This window comes from Centruroides sculpturatus, unplaced genomic scaffold (assembly GCF_000671375.1).
Source record: "Centruroides sculpturatus isolate CEXI.00-Female unplaced genomic scaffold, Cexi_2.0 scaffold490, whole genome shotgun sequence".
Taxonomy (NCBI): Eukaryota; Metazoa; Arthropoda; class Arachnida; order Scorpiones; family Buthidae; genus Centruroides; species Centruroides sculpturatus.
Genome location: NW_019384667.1, coordinates 59,468 through 74,729, shown reverse-complemented (window position 1 = coordinate 74,729; position 15,262 = coordinate 59,468). Strand labels below are relative to the sequence as shown.

The following is a 15,262-nucleotide window of genomic DNA, read 5'->3' as shown; positions in this document are numbered from 1 at the left end:
AGATCTATGATAGAGGCAGGGTATTGAACGGTGACCAAAGGCAAAATTGGGGCTGATAAGAGGAAACATTGCGTTTAATGGTTTCCAGATGATGAGAACAATGTACAGTAAGGGCACAAAGTGTGAGATTCATAGAAAAGTTTTCCTAAGAATATTTCCAATCCTTTTCTCACACAAGAGAAAATGGGTTAGGGGGCGTTGGGTATAACTTTATGGAACAAAGGGGGCGGTGGATCGAAAAAGTTTGAGAATCACTGTCATATACAGTACGTGTGCGATAGTTTCTGTATCAACCTACCTTATTTTCACGATATTTTTAGAAAAATAATATCCAAGTAATTTTCGCACGCAAAATATTCAAAGAAACAACAAACGCATTAATACAAAAATCAGTTTTACAGGCAACCTTTCTTTTTCGATTCGTATAATGAGAAAAAATAATAAAATCGATTTATTATTAATTAATAATTTTTCTTATTGTATTTAGGAAAATATTAAATATTAAAAAAATACAGTATTTTTGAAGTTAAAATAAGATTAAACTAACGAATATCAAAACCAAAGTGATGTAGAGATACGAGACGCTTGTATATCGATGACATAATACACGTTACTGAGGAGCAAACGAAAAGAATCAAGTTTAATTAATTAAGTCAGAAAAAAACCTGTATTGGACGACCACCTGTCTAAAAGACCACTTTTTGAAGGAACTGTGGGTGGTCGCCATAGACAGGTTTTACTGTATATGTATTAAGAGTGTAAAGAGCAGTCTCTTTGCCAATAGGACTCCAGACCGAGAGGTAGGAAAAACAATAGTGTTGCCGTCTCTAAAATGTGGCAATGGTAAAGTAACTTAGTAATCCACAGGCAATGGGCCAGAGAAACAGTATACACAAGGATGAAGGCACTGCACACAATACAGTTCACAGGATGCAACCCCTGGTCAAGAGGAGTCAAAACTCAGTATTGCCAGCCACAGAAGGAAATGGGGCAATTGTCACTCAGTAAGCTGTTGTTACTAGTCAGGGAGATCGTGTATTCCGAAGATGGGCGCAGTAGAACCGATAGAATTTACTGGAATTGACAAAATGTCTGAGCACACCAACGAAGCTGCTGTCAATGGTTGATAAGGCCGGTGCTGGCTCGCTGAGAGGTCAATCTTGATTGATTGATTAATTAATTGCCTGTCAGCTATTTCTCTACTTGGACAAATCCTCAAGTGATGAGTATATTCTGCAGGTGATATATGGTGTAAAACATTAGAGAGGTTGCGGCCGACGTTTTCAACGCGAACATGTGTACGTCGGACGTTCAGTGCCGCCTTCCTGTGAGCGTAGAAGTTTGACGATGGCGTTTAGAACGTTGAGCACGATTCTACTATTGTCAAACTTCTAGATTCACAGAAAGGCGGCGCTGAACGTCCGACGTACACATTTCCGCGTTGAAAACGTCGGCTGCATCCTCTCTATTAAATGGACAAATTCTTTTTCTTCTTCTTCTGCATTACATTTATAACTTACTAGCAGACCCCGCCACGCGTTCTTGTGGCTCAAAATGTATCTATTATAAATTTATAACACTTCCCCCGTGGGGGGATTTTTCGAAAAATTCTTCTTAGTGTACATTCTCTTCACGTACCCTATTAAAACGCAATCAAAAACGCAAAAACCCGCATCTAAAATAGTATAAATAGAAGCAGAGTTCTTAATTAACGGTAAGCCTAAATCCCGTCCATCTCCCGGGGGGATTTCGACATGTATATTATATAAAAACACGTGCGTATTCCAATGCAGCGTTGTGTCAAAATTTCAAAGGAATCGGTAGGAACAAACGAACATTACATTTTTATTTATATAAATAGATAGATGATCCGCTTTAGTTCATTTTTACAGAAGAGCATAATGCCTCACAGAAAAGCAAACTTAGGGCGTCGTACTCGTAGCGCCATCTGTTGGACATAAAAGCCTTAACCCTAGATGATATAATTTAATTTATATGAATGTTTAACGGAATAATATACAGCCTATGTCCACCCTTAAGTTCCATTCTAAATATTGGTGAAAGAATTTTTGAAATCGGATGAGTAGTTTCGGAGATTACCTGCTGCAAACAAACTTACATACAAACATTACCTCTTTATAATATTAGTATAGAAAAATAATGAATATAAAATACAGTCGACCCCCTATAACACTGTAGATAATTCTGTGTTATATGAATTCCATGTTGTACGAGTCACTTACATTTTACAAATGCGTATGCCGGGCTGTGAATGGCTCACGTATTTGAAAAATCTAAGTGACTCGTACAACATGGAATTCATATAACACAAAATTATCAACAGTGTTATAGGGGGGTCTACTGTAATTTAAAATGGTAGATTCTTTTTGGAAGACTCTGTGTATATATATATATATGTATTCAATTATACACAAAGATGGTATCATAACAGAGGCATTGATATTTGATATTAATTAAAATGATGTGCATTTATATACTAGTAATAATAATAAAATTTAAAACTACTATTAAACTTGTTCCATTAACACTATTATGTACTTTAAATTCAATAAACTGCTATTTTGTATGAGGATTTTTTTATTGCTAGACAGATTCTCTTATAAATTATCTTGTCTTTCTGAAAAATTTCTTTATACTATTCAAAATTATTTTAATACATATTGCTACATAAAAATTTATGTAATAAAATAATTCAGTTTCTCAAAACTAGGTATATATTAATAAATAGATTGCATGGAACCAATCTCCAGCACAATTTTACAAGAGACCAAATGTTTTTGACTGTGTTAAACAGGCATTATCAGGTCTATTTTAACAGCTGCACTCAAATCATGAAGGTCAGTTAGCCTGACAATATGCATTTAACATGGTTGAAGACATTTTCTCTCTTGTAAAATTGTGCTGGAGATTGGCTTCATGCAATCTGTTTATTAATAAAATAATTTCAATGTCTATGAGTATAGTAATTTACATGTACAGACAAATAAATTTCACTCCATCCTTAGATGTTAAACAAAGTAGATGTCGACACAAACATATACCTCCATGGAAATTTTCTTACTTTTTTGGGTTCAGGGAGAGTCAAAATATGAAGACTTGCAAAAATCTCAGAAGAATTTGACACAATTCCAATGCTTTCCCTTGTTACATACGGTACATAACAGCCGAGATTGTAAAAAAGCTTGAAATTCAATTCCAAATCCGTGATGCATCTTAGAATTGAGAAAATAAAGTACTGTAGCTAAAATTTGAATATAACTGCAAGCAAATTTAGTAATCAAAATTAATTATCAAAATGTAAGGTTGTGTAGTCTGAGATTTGGAAACTGTTACTGCTTTTTCACTTAGGGATTTTACTACATAAGCTGAAATTTTTATTTAAAAAAAAAAAATGGTGCTCTGAAATATATTTCAGTTGTCATTCAAACATCATTTTAGCTAATATTTTCAGATAAATTTTTTATTCATCTGCTAATGTCTCTGATTGTTACCTGTTAACAAGAATATATATATGATGAGAAGAAACTAAAATAAATTCCAGCAACACTTTAATTTGATATACAAACAAACATTTTCAACCTTAATATTCTTCTAAGTGTTAACTTTATATAGTATATGATTTGCGTTCTAAAAATCGAACGTCAATTTATAAGACAGTGCATTTAAGACTTAAAGCAGATCTATTAAGAAGGCTGAAAATGTTTCAATATTGAATTAAAGTGTTGCTAGAATTTATTTTATGGTTTCTTCTTATCATGTATTGTTCTTGATTCCAGTTTCTGTAAACTTTTTTTAAGTAACTGTTAAGAAGAATTTATAACTTATAAAGCCATAACAATTTTTAAATCAAAGTCTTTTAGACAAGACTGTGTACGTGTAGTTTGGGTTCGTTTGGGAAGAATTTAAAAAATACAAAAAAAAAGAAAGCCTGTAATCTATATCAGTGTTTTTTCAACCTTTTTCTAATTGCGGACTGGTAAAATTTTGGATAATTTTATTTCAATTGGTAATTGTATACAACTATGAATTAAACTTATTTAGTCCCCTATGTATGGTTTTTCTAAAGTTACTACACATAATAAAGTATGTACAGTACAGTAACTCTAGATTACTATTTAAACATCACCTGTAATCAACTGCATCAGTATTGTCAAATATTTTTCTGCAGACCAGCACTAGTCCATTGACTGGCAATTGAAAAACACTGATCTGTATTATAAAAATTAATAAACTATGCTATGTAAAAAATAGTGTGTATTTTTTTAACTTCACTCTTTTAAAAAGTTCAGTATACAAGCCTGATTTTAGTTAATAAATCATTATATTTGATCATCTTAATGAATCTAAATCCAGTTATTTCAAATATGAAAGAATAACCAACTTATTACATATACCTTTAATGTATTTAACATACAAATGAAATGTCAAATGCTTATGATGTAATACATGGTAACTTAATCACTCACTTTTAGTCTAAATTATTTCATATCTATACAGGGTGTCTCAGTTAAACGTTTCAGAACTTTTAAGAGGGGTAGGGTGCATCCCGACAACTCGGAATCATATAGCAGTGCAGGGTCAGAAATACTTTCCTGAAGCGGTAGATGGCGTTGCACGAAAGTTCTGAGTGTTCTTGCAGGGAATCGTCATTTCACACATGTTAGCCGATATGCATTTGGTGTACGGGACTACAGATTGTAGTGGGCCAGCCGCACAGCACTTGTACACGGAACGATATCCGATGAGGTGTATTCCCAGCCATAATTTCTTTGCAAGCCTGCACCAGAGGTTAGCTGTTTCTGTGTACGTCACCACTTCAGGAAAGCATTTCCGACCCTGCATTGCTATATGATTCCGAGTTGTCGGGATACACCCTACCCCTCTTAGAAGTTCTGAAACATTTAACTGAGACACCCTGTATATTTAATTAGTCAAGCTACAACCCAATGAATCTGGCATTATCATCTAATTAATTTATAATCTGGGCCTTAGTTTACTGTATAATTATAGGCATGCCATGCTGTGATAAAAGCTTAAAGTTGGCTAAGAGACACGGAGATTCGTGAGCATGTCATATTTAATTGGCAGATTGAATGATGATGGTTATACCCTCTTAATTGTTTAGTGTTCAAACGTTAATTTTTATTTTTAATACATTCAGATCATTTTATAATAATGCAGATTTGTATATTAATAAATTACTTTTTAATTCTGTATTATAATTTGTTACAGTTGAGACTTATGCAGAATGAGCTCAATGTGGAAGAAGTAGTAAAAGATAGAAGTTTAAAGGTGTTGTTTTCATTTTTTAAGTTTTAAACGCTAATTAATAATAATTATTTTCTCATAGTTTCTTCTTTTTTTTTAATTTTAATTTTAGGTATTTTATGAAAGATGTCGATCCTTTTACAAACCACCCGATTTCAAATTATGAGAAAGAAAATTTTAGTTTCCATAATCCGAGAAACATAATCCACTTCACAGAATCAGTTCATCCATCTTAAGCCATGATTTATGAAGTGCCACGACAGTAAAGTAGGAACTTATGATTTATATCAGCAAAATTTAGAAAACTGTACAATAATTTTTTTATTCATGTTCTATTTTGAAAACAATGTTATACAACTAGAAAGTTATAAATTTACTTTAGTAATGAAAATATAATAAATTTTTCTATATCGTTTCTCAAATCATTATTAAAATTTTTAAAAGCTCTATCAAAAGTAATGTGCATTTAATAATAATTCTATCAATTAACATTTTTATACCATTTTAATTAATATGCAATGTAAACCATACATTAGTTTAATTGGGAATATATTCAACTTTCTTCATCTACATGGTGTCTCGTAAGCCTGGATCCATAGAAATTATATTGATCTTTGTTTAAGGTTACCAGTTTTCCCGGATTTTTTCTAACAATGTTAAGACTTTATTCTAAAAACTGTTTCTATAATAAAGTGTCTTTTTCTGCAGTTTAAGTGTATTTCAGAAACTTGTGGCCAAAAAATACACATCTATGGATGTCCCAGTATCTTTCTAAAAGAACCTGTTATCCCGGATTTTATCACCAAATATCCAGTAATCCTATCCTCGTTTATTTGCTTACGGATAAAGTATGGGGTTGCGTAAGTTGGAATGAATTCAAGTTATCTTGACGGTGGAGATTGAGTTGGCAAGAAGTTGCTGAAGAGTTTAACAAGCTGGATGCAGACCTCGCGTCACTTACACACAGCAGTCTGGATGAAGCCCATTAAACTCTTCTTGCTGACTCTGGATCTCTGCCATTAAAGTATTTTGTTCATCTCTGCTCGGTGCCATGCTTTACCTGTCGTAGAATAAACAATGATCAACATAACTCGTGGATCCAGACTTACGGAACATCCTGTATATTAAATAATGTATTTAAAAGTTAAAATGTTTTTTTAGAAATCAGGACTTTTCTTTCACCAAAGAATACTTGTAAATTAATTGGCAGAATATAAAAAGAGACAACACTGTAATTCGAGAGGTTAAATTGTTCATAAAGTAAAATACTTTTTTAAGTCTTTATTTTTTCATCTGTATATAATCATAACCATTGTGAGTTTGATCGGGCCCACAGTGCTGGCAGCCAAATATTGATAAGGAACAGAGCTTGACATATCCAGGACAGACACACGTGAAAAATTCATAGGGATCTCTGAGATTCAATCTCGCATCTCCCAGAGCAGCAGGCTGACTTCTTATCCACTTCTTGGTCATCCTCCATCACAGATTTCTGGATCTATTTATTCTGTAATTATTTTAGACCAAAGCAACTATTATCATCAATGAATCTGTGAGAATATTAATAACTGCAAACACCTAAAAATTTGAAATAATTGTTGACGAACATTTGCATAAAAATTTAGAGTTAATACCATTGTTATATGTAAATAAATGAAATATATTTGCTTGATTTTGGAAGCTAAAAAATGTTTAAAAAATGGAATTTTATCAGTCATTTATATGATCAACATTAACATGCACTAACACATTCAATAGAATGACATAGAATGTAATTAAAATACAATAGTAGCAATCCAATCCAACTATGAGTAAACTTGATTACATTTAAGCAGTTTTTTTTTTATTTTCTAATATTTATTTATAGTAATTTAAGAGAATGTAGACCTAATAATTTTGATTGTCCTTGATTGAACTTGACCTTGATTATGTTGCACTTAAATTATAATGTATTGGGTTTTCGGAGTGTTGTTTGTTTATAATTATCAGCTTGTTATCTTTATAAAATATTTTAAACGTGACTGTTTCTTATCAGGGTTTAAAGGCACATCTCACCCTTCTCAATATCTGCTGAATAGATGGAAAAGTCATACCACCAAAACAAAAGAAGAATCTAATTTTTCAGAATAAAAAGAAATGTAGCTGTATAAAGGACACAAATGATAGGGAGAATGGGAGAAGAGAGTCAGCTTTCTTGACTGGTATTTTGTATGAGCTATCAGTATCGGCTATAGGTACTATTTGGCAAATCGTCTTCCTTGTTTTCTCAATGATAAATGTTTAATTGTTTGTTCTATTAAGTTAGAGCAATGTAACGCTTGGGCGATCTGCCTAGGAGGATGCCTTCCAGGAGGTTTTTTAAAAGTAACTGGTCCCTGTTTGGGCATTACAGATGTGCCTCAGTGAGGCACAAACCCACAACTGAACTCCCGGTGTTCAGAGAATGTAACCGCCTGGCCACTGGTGGGCCGATAAATGCTTAAGTTTAGCCTTCTTTATAAGACTGGGCCAGATACATAGTGTGGGTAATTACAATATTATAACAGGTGGAAAAAGAAATGATGAAAAATTATTTTCTAGAAATAAAAATTTAGTAATATTTTATTATATGTAATAATGATGTACCATACAACATGGTGTTTGCCCTATTATTAATATCAATGTGACATTGATGTGGGAAATGGCATGAGGATGAAGAGAGAAATAATGATGTGTACGTCCACCTATTGGCATTCGGTGGGGGGCCAGATACAAAGACAGCTGCAGGAACTTAAGACCTCCCTATTGACTACCTCCACAGTTTAATCGTCTTGTGTGTGCACAGTTTAAAGGGGGGTTTCTAAAAGTACATCGTTGTATACGATGGGGGAGAGGAGTTAGTGACAAGAATTTGTTCTTATAAGCCTACTTACTAGTCGTTTGAATAAAAATTCGGGGATATTTTTTTTGTTTGGTGGGGGCACGATTTTGTTCGCCCTATTTGAAGCTTAATATCTCCTTTTCCTTTCGACGAAAATTTCTGAAATTTTGCAAGGAAGTTTGGGTATTAGGGGGTTTGATACTATTAAAATTTGGCGGTTAAACGTCAAGAGAGTGAGACACGGGGGTCCCGTGTCGTATCTCGAGAGAGGTCGAAAAATGCGGGTAACATTGTCTCTCACTGTTACTCATTACCTGCCGCACATGAAATCTATACACGTCAAAAAAAAAAACTTATTAAATAAGGAAGTTATCGAATCAAGTTTCCTTGTCGAAATTGTTCCACGTGATGATAAAGTGGTGTTAATTAATAGACGGGTCCCTAAAAGGCATTTATAACTATTCAAATATTTTTAATTTTTCAGTTAAAACTCCCTTTGGGTACTTCTGTATTCTCCCCGTTCAGATTTAAGTCTTTTTAATAAAGGTGGCTACTTTTTTTCTAATTGAACTTGTTCCTCACCAGCATCGATGTGTGTATATATTGGGGGACGGGCCAATGACAATACTATTAATTTTTGTTGTGTGGTATCTGTGCCCTCTGTTCTATGTATACATAGATCTACGCCCACACTATTCATGTCAATAGACGCCAATATCAGATTGACATGTAACAACTAAAGGGAAAAGAGGGAAGACTATGCTGTAGGGCCTTTATAGTGAGCCCGAAACTCCCTTTTTTTAAGTAAATTTCTTTGTAAGGACATATCATTGTGTCGTGTGGAGGAGGGAAGGGGAAAAATCTCCCCAAATAAAAATATTGGAGGGTCGGATCCACTGGTGAAATATGTTTAGGGGAGGAGGAGCTCGTGCTGTCTATCCACGCGGTTGTGTGTGATCATACAATATTCAACGCATTGGAATTATTTAATAGATTTTAATGTGGAGAATATATTGCTTAAATCTGTACGATCGCAGTGTAATGTGATGTAATTACTGATCATTTCCTTTTCCGTATTAAGTTGCCCTGGATATTTAGTGTCGAGTACAGCAACACAAACACGTTGAGAGTCGAACATGTTCGTACCATTTAACTCTCTCAATACATTCACTAATCGAGCTCCGTATCTTGTGGCATTCTCTATAAGTTGGTCTTGTTACACGAGTAAGTTGAGACGAATTCCCTTGAAAACCCTAATTAATATTCATTACACGTTCAGTCACATGGTGAAGCAAGACCCATTACCAATAAAATAGGCCCTAATTGACAAAATCAAGGCCGATCGTATAGCTCTGGTGTTGTAAAAACCTATTTTATATACTTATCTCTAAGTTAAATCTATTCTGTATACCCAGGTTGCTTGTTTATTCAGCTGTATTGTCTGCTTCTTTATCCAGCTTTACTAAAGCCGTTTTACTAGGCAATGCGCCCATTATATTTGTCTTTTTTTTATGTATTTATGGTTACGTGAAGGCCCTTCCCGAATACTCCTAAACTATATACTTCTCCTATTAAAAAAAAAGTAATTGTCTGCCCGTTCATATTGATTTAGGTTATATGCACGCACTTACAGGGACATCCAGAGGAGGGATAATCACGGGATCCTGATTATCTAGGAAATCATATACATTTTCGTTTAGTTTTAATTTGCTATGGGGCCCCAATATGTATTATTCCAAGGACCTCCTGAGTGGTTCTACTTGCACTAATTGTTTATACATCTACTCGTAAACAATGTTTACGAATATAAAATTTCCTTGTATTATCTTTCTACTTGTTTATAGAGTTTCTATTGTATAGATGAGTAGAATTGGCGGTATTTTTAGAAGTGACGTAACAGTTGTTCCCACTAATCTCCTTACACTCGGTTGACTAGTAGATGGGCCCCCTCCATCCTTGAAAGGTTGATGTAAGAACCAGCTGTGGGAAGAATTGAGCTTTAAGCTTGTCACATCTTTTCTCCTGTTACTGTATTTTGAAGTTTCTTATCACAGAATATGTTTTATTATTTGCATAAATATGCAAATTACCTGGAAATTATCCAAATTACACTATTTCGTATAGAAAACGCATTGTTCTAAACTCATTTTATCAGTCGTATTCTAAGTGTTCCCTTAATACAAGGTACAAAACACGGTTAATTAACTTTTGAGTCACTGTGTATAATACTTCACGTCATTCAGAATTGAGATAAATGAATTGGAGTCTTGCAACATGGTATTCCATCCATTTCTGAAAGCCACGATGAACCCAATGATCTCGATGATGATTACAGTTGAGCAATAGCTGATCCAGAAATATCTAGGTGGTGTGCGGAAAGGAAATTATCAGAAGTATTGGGTTTTACTCGAGAAAAAACCCTAAGAAGGGGGTGCAGTGCCCTGCGTACCTCCCAAATCCGGCCCTGCAATTGATTTCATATTAAATGCCGTTAATTAACTTTTTATATGCTCAAATACTAGACAATTCATAGCATTTTTCTTCGAAATATGTGTGTGTATGGGAGGTCCACCTCTCTCTCTCTATAGCGGTCTCCCCAACTTGCAACGTAAACGGATTCTCATGTTAATGTTTTCTTTTCGAGACAGCTGAGCTGCAGGTGTTCCTGTTTTTATAAAAACTTGATTCTAGGAATTCCATCCCGGCCGATGTTGTGGAAGTAACTTGGATTGACACACAATCGGGGATGATGAATAACAGGAACGACAAGTGGGAGGAGGAGACTGCTGAATAGAATGTGGGAACCATTCTGATCGCGCGATAGATTATTAATCATTCTCTAGAGGAATATCAATAGAAAAAAAATCTAGATATAGGGTCTAAAATCCTCGATCTTTATTATTAGTTTTTTAATCCTCAATAAAATCCTTTTGCTAATTGATTAATTCTTAGTAGGGTCGTCGAGAGCTTATATGGGGCCCGGGAATAGAGCTAGCTCCTTTTGCCTTTTAGAGAGACCAAATGAAATACGTAGAATGTTTCTTTAAAAAGCAGTTTTAAAGTTTTTCTGTTAGTAAAAATAATAAGTTTATAAAGATAGGAACCACTGTGGGATCCATAGTGAACCTGTACAGTTCCTATGGCGAGAGGGAAAGACGGTGCTGTGATAAGTCCCCTGTGACCCATAGTATGGACCACAGGGGGTTTAGGAAGATTAGATAATTTAACTAACATTCTCCGAAAAGCAACAGGGGGGACACGTGCCTTGGTCCCCCTGAATTTGCCTTGAGCAGCACCCATATTCTCAAAATCCTAGATTGACAGGGCCCTAAATTTTCTCCGGGCACAGGAAAATTCCCAGTTCACCTCTCTCGACGGCCCTGAATTCTTCCTAGATATTAAGGATTCATTATAAACGTTTATTTAAATGATTCATTGTATTCATTAATTTATGATTCATTGTACTCGTACTGTATTAGTAGGTTAGCCAGAGAAGAGGAGTCTTAGGCGGCTCTGCCCCGTACTTATTTAATTACATAAGTACAGGAAAAAGTTGTGAATGCGATAAATGCACTTACATTCTCACATATACAATACCTAAACGTGTGCTCTTCGTCCACAAGGCTAGCTAGAGGTATAGAAATGAATGTAGGTTTGCACGTTCTAATTCGGGTCTCCCCTAATTATTTACAAATTAATGAATAAAATCAAATGTACACATTACAATACAATAGAATTTTGCAAGCACACTTTCTATTTGACATCGATAAATTGAAATATAACCTGTAACATTATTTAAATTGGTGCTTTCCGGAACAGGTTCTTAGAACAAACCAGAATTGTTTATGATGATAATGAAGATGCTTACGAAAACGATGATAAAATTGGCTTATATGTGCAAGGAATATATATATAGTAAAACCTGTGTAAACCGGAATCGCGCGGTTAAATGATTAATTAATCTTACGTTCTGCGACAAAGTGACCGTACAGGTAAGAGTCAGTATAAGGGTACAACCAAGGTCATTTGGGCCAAGGGTCTAAACTTAACTACTTTCGATTATGTAGGAGTTTCGGTATCCAAGGATAACAAGAATCTCACGTGGCATATTTGAAGTCATGCGGTACGTAAATACATCTGTTGCTACTCTCTGGTAGGGCCGTCAGCGCTTGTATGAGACCTTTTCGCGGGCCTCCTTTTGACATTTTTCGTTAGTAAAAATAATAATAAATTTACAGAGATGTTATTACATTATGAGTCCCCAAATTTTTTCCCTAAGATGAAAACATCCTCAGCTCCTTCTCGACGTTAGGCGCTTACATACGATGCGAAGAATGAATGTGCAACGTAAGCTTCCCATTGCTATTGGATACCGAAAGAAAGACAAGACCTTCCTAGGTGTCGAACAGAGAGAAAATATAAGATTTATGTTTATTTTTTAATGCATAAAATCTGATAAGGAAAGAAACTTTAGCTGTATTACTTTCATAAGTGGTGGAAACCTGTATTTACTTGACTTAGTCCGTTTTTTTTTTTTGGCTCCGAGAGAGATGGAACCTCACACCGAATCATAGTAAACTGCTTTCTGATAGTATAGGAGTGCCCCGAAAGCCTTGCTATATCGCGGAATCTCAATATAAAGCCCCATATCTGTATGAAAATTTTGGTTTAGCATAGTCTTACGAGAGCCTGAGAGATCGAGCCTGTTAAAAACGCTCGAATATTTCAAAAATCATTATAATTATCCCTTTAATTCGGCTTAATTGATATTTAATAATAATCTTCACCAGCATTCGTTTGTTATTCAGAGCAGACAGCGTGAAAGTAGTTTGAACTTGAACTTCATGACATACCCGATTTATATAATAATTTATTATTAATCTGCAACTCCTACGTTGAAGATAAATTACGTCATAATACTTCATCTAAAGTGCAGTTTTCACGAATTATAATAAATTATCCGCTATTTATATGAATATAAATAAAACTTCCTCCCCTCTTCTGGTAGATTTCGCATTTTTTTACATTCCCCTAACATGAGGCTTCGTTGAAAGCGGACAATCTCTTAAAAGAGGGGACATTAATCTTGTTAGAACCTCCCTACACCGCTTTATTTTGTATCACAGCTGGAGCAGTGTCGTGGCCAGGAGTAAATCATTGGGGGGAGCTAGAGGGGCAAACTAAAACAATTGGTATTTTTCTTTTTCCCGGCTAGCACTGCTACAGTTTAAGTGTAAAAGTAACAGTAGCCTATGTTTATGTGATGAAAGCATTATGTATACTGCATATGACATAAATTGAAGGGACTTATCCACCTCAGCACCCCCCGTTTTTACTTGAAAATGATCGCAAAATATAATAAATTTGATCTAAAAATATCTTTCCATCCTACAGACATACCTGTAATGTGTTCAGTTAAGCCCACAACAGGGTGTTACATAGTCAGAGATGAAGCTTGATATATCTATGTGATTTCGGAGGAATGTAGGTTTGGGTCTGATGGACTTGAACTTGAGTAGCATGAGCAATTGAGATATTACCTTTGTGACCACCATTTTTTTTAACTCTTTTTGCCTTGTGGACTCTACGAGAATCTTTAGCAAGCCCATTAACGGTTTTCCAGGTGCACAATGGGGTGGTGAAGGATACAGCCACCCACGCCACCTTTTCTCAATGCTAGAACTCTTTGTGGCATGCCGTCAATCAGTTAGTTTATCTAACTTTGATCCATTCACATCTATTCAACAATGTTATATGTTAATATTATGTGTAAAACACAGTATAAATGCAAAGTTTGTTGATTTACATCTTTAATAAATCATTTAATTGTACATTTTTCCAATTAAAATAACTGTTTTATATCTTACACATTCAACGAAACTTACAATTAAACTTTTATAATATAGAATATAAAAATTCTTAAATCTCAAACTATATAAAAAGTCCTAAATGTATGATTATAACAATATTTAATTACAATTTAAATGTTTATAATAATATTCTAACATTAATTGTTGTTTATTGCTAATAATTCAACAATTTATGACAAACTCAAAGGTTACTTAAGCGGTGGAGTAGAGGGTCTTTAAAAATTAATATATATAGTCATTTAGAGGTGGCCATTATCCGAGGTTTGACTGTATATATAAAAAAAATTGAAGAATTTCAGAGAATAAGATGCATTTGCAAAAGTTTCAAATAAACAATTTAATCTAATTTTTGGCTCAACAAAACCGATTCAGATTTGCATAATTATTAAAAACAATTTCATAGTTCTATATTTTAAAGATTTATATTATTAGTTATTACCTCCTCAATTTTATATAGTATAATAGGCTCCATTTATGTCAACTTTGCAAGGAAATAACTAATTAATAATTAATAATGTTCTCTTATTCAATTCAAATTGTTTTTCTTAGAACAAACACTTTCTAAAGTATGTAACAGCATCAACCTTTACACCAATCATCATAAGTGAATGAGAGAAGATGCCATATTATTGCTGACAGCTCTAGTCTCTGCTATAGTCTCTTGATAAACAGGGTCTTTCAAAAAGAATGCTACCATTTAAAATTTTTGTACTTATGTTAATTATTATCTGAGAATGTCTTAATGTATATTAAAACACTGGAAAACTCAGGAGGAGTAGCCATTTTCATTTACGTGTGGCATTTCCTAGAGGCAGTAGACGACGAGATGTTTGAATGCAGGCAAGAGATGAAACTCGGGTATTTACTCTAGCGATTGGTATATTGCATACTTCTTGACACTGATTAACATAATTACAGTATTCTTCCATATTCCGAAACCGTGTTGTATCTTTATATCTGTTTAAAAACTGCAATGTAGCACAGTAATCAACACATGGCATAACTCATTCATTTATTCAAGCTTTTGTTGATCTGTTTAAAAACTGCAATGTAGCACAGTAATCAACACATGGCATAACTCATTCATTTATTCCAGCATAACTCATTCATTTATTCCAAATTGTTGAACATATTTTGTTGAACAACTTATTCAACAAAAGCTGGAATAAATGAATGAGTTATGCCATGTGTTGATTACTGTGCTACATTGCAGTTTTTAAACAGATCAACAAAAGCTTGAATA

General features: G+C 34.1%; 1 protein-coding gene across 1 annotated transcript in view; it reads left to right on the top strand.

Annotated features, from left to right (window-relative positions):
• Window positions 1-5,459, top strand: part of LOC111626674 (coiled-coil domain-containing protein 58-like) — a 47,658-nt gene extending 42,199 nt beyond the window's left edge. Inside the window, exons 3-4 of the mRNA XM_023370153.1 lie at window positions 5,254-5,313; window positions 5,402-5,459. Coding sequence (XP_023225921.1) covers window positions 5,254-5,313; window positions 5,402-5,455 — 114 coding nt within the window. The 3' untranslated portion in view covers window positions 5,456-5,459. The remainder of the gene's footprint in view (window positions 1-5,253; window positions 5,314-5,401) is intronic.
• The last annotated feature ends 9,803 nt before the right edge of the window (window positions 5,460-15,262 follow it).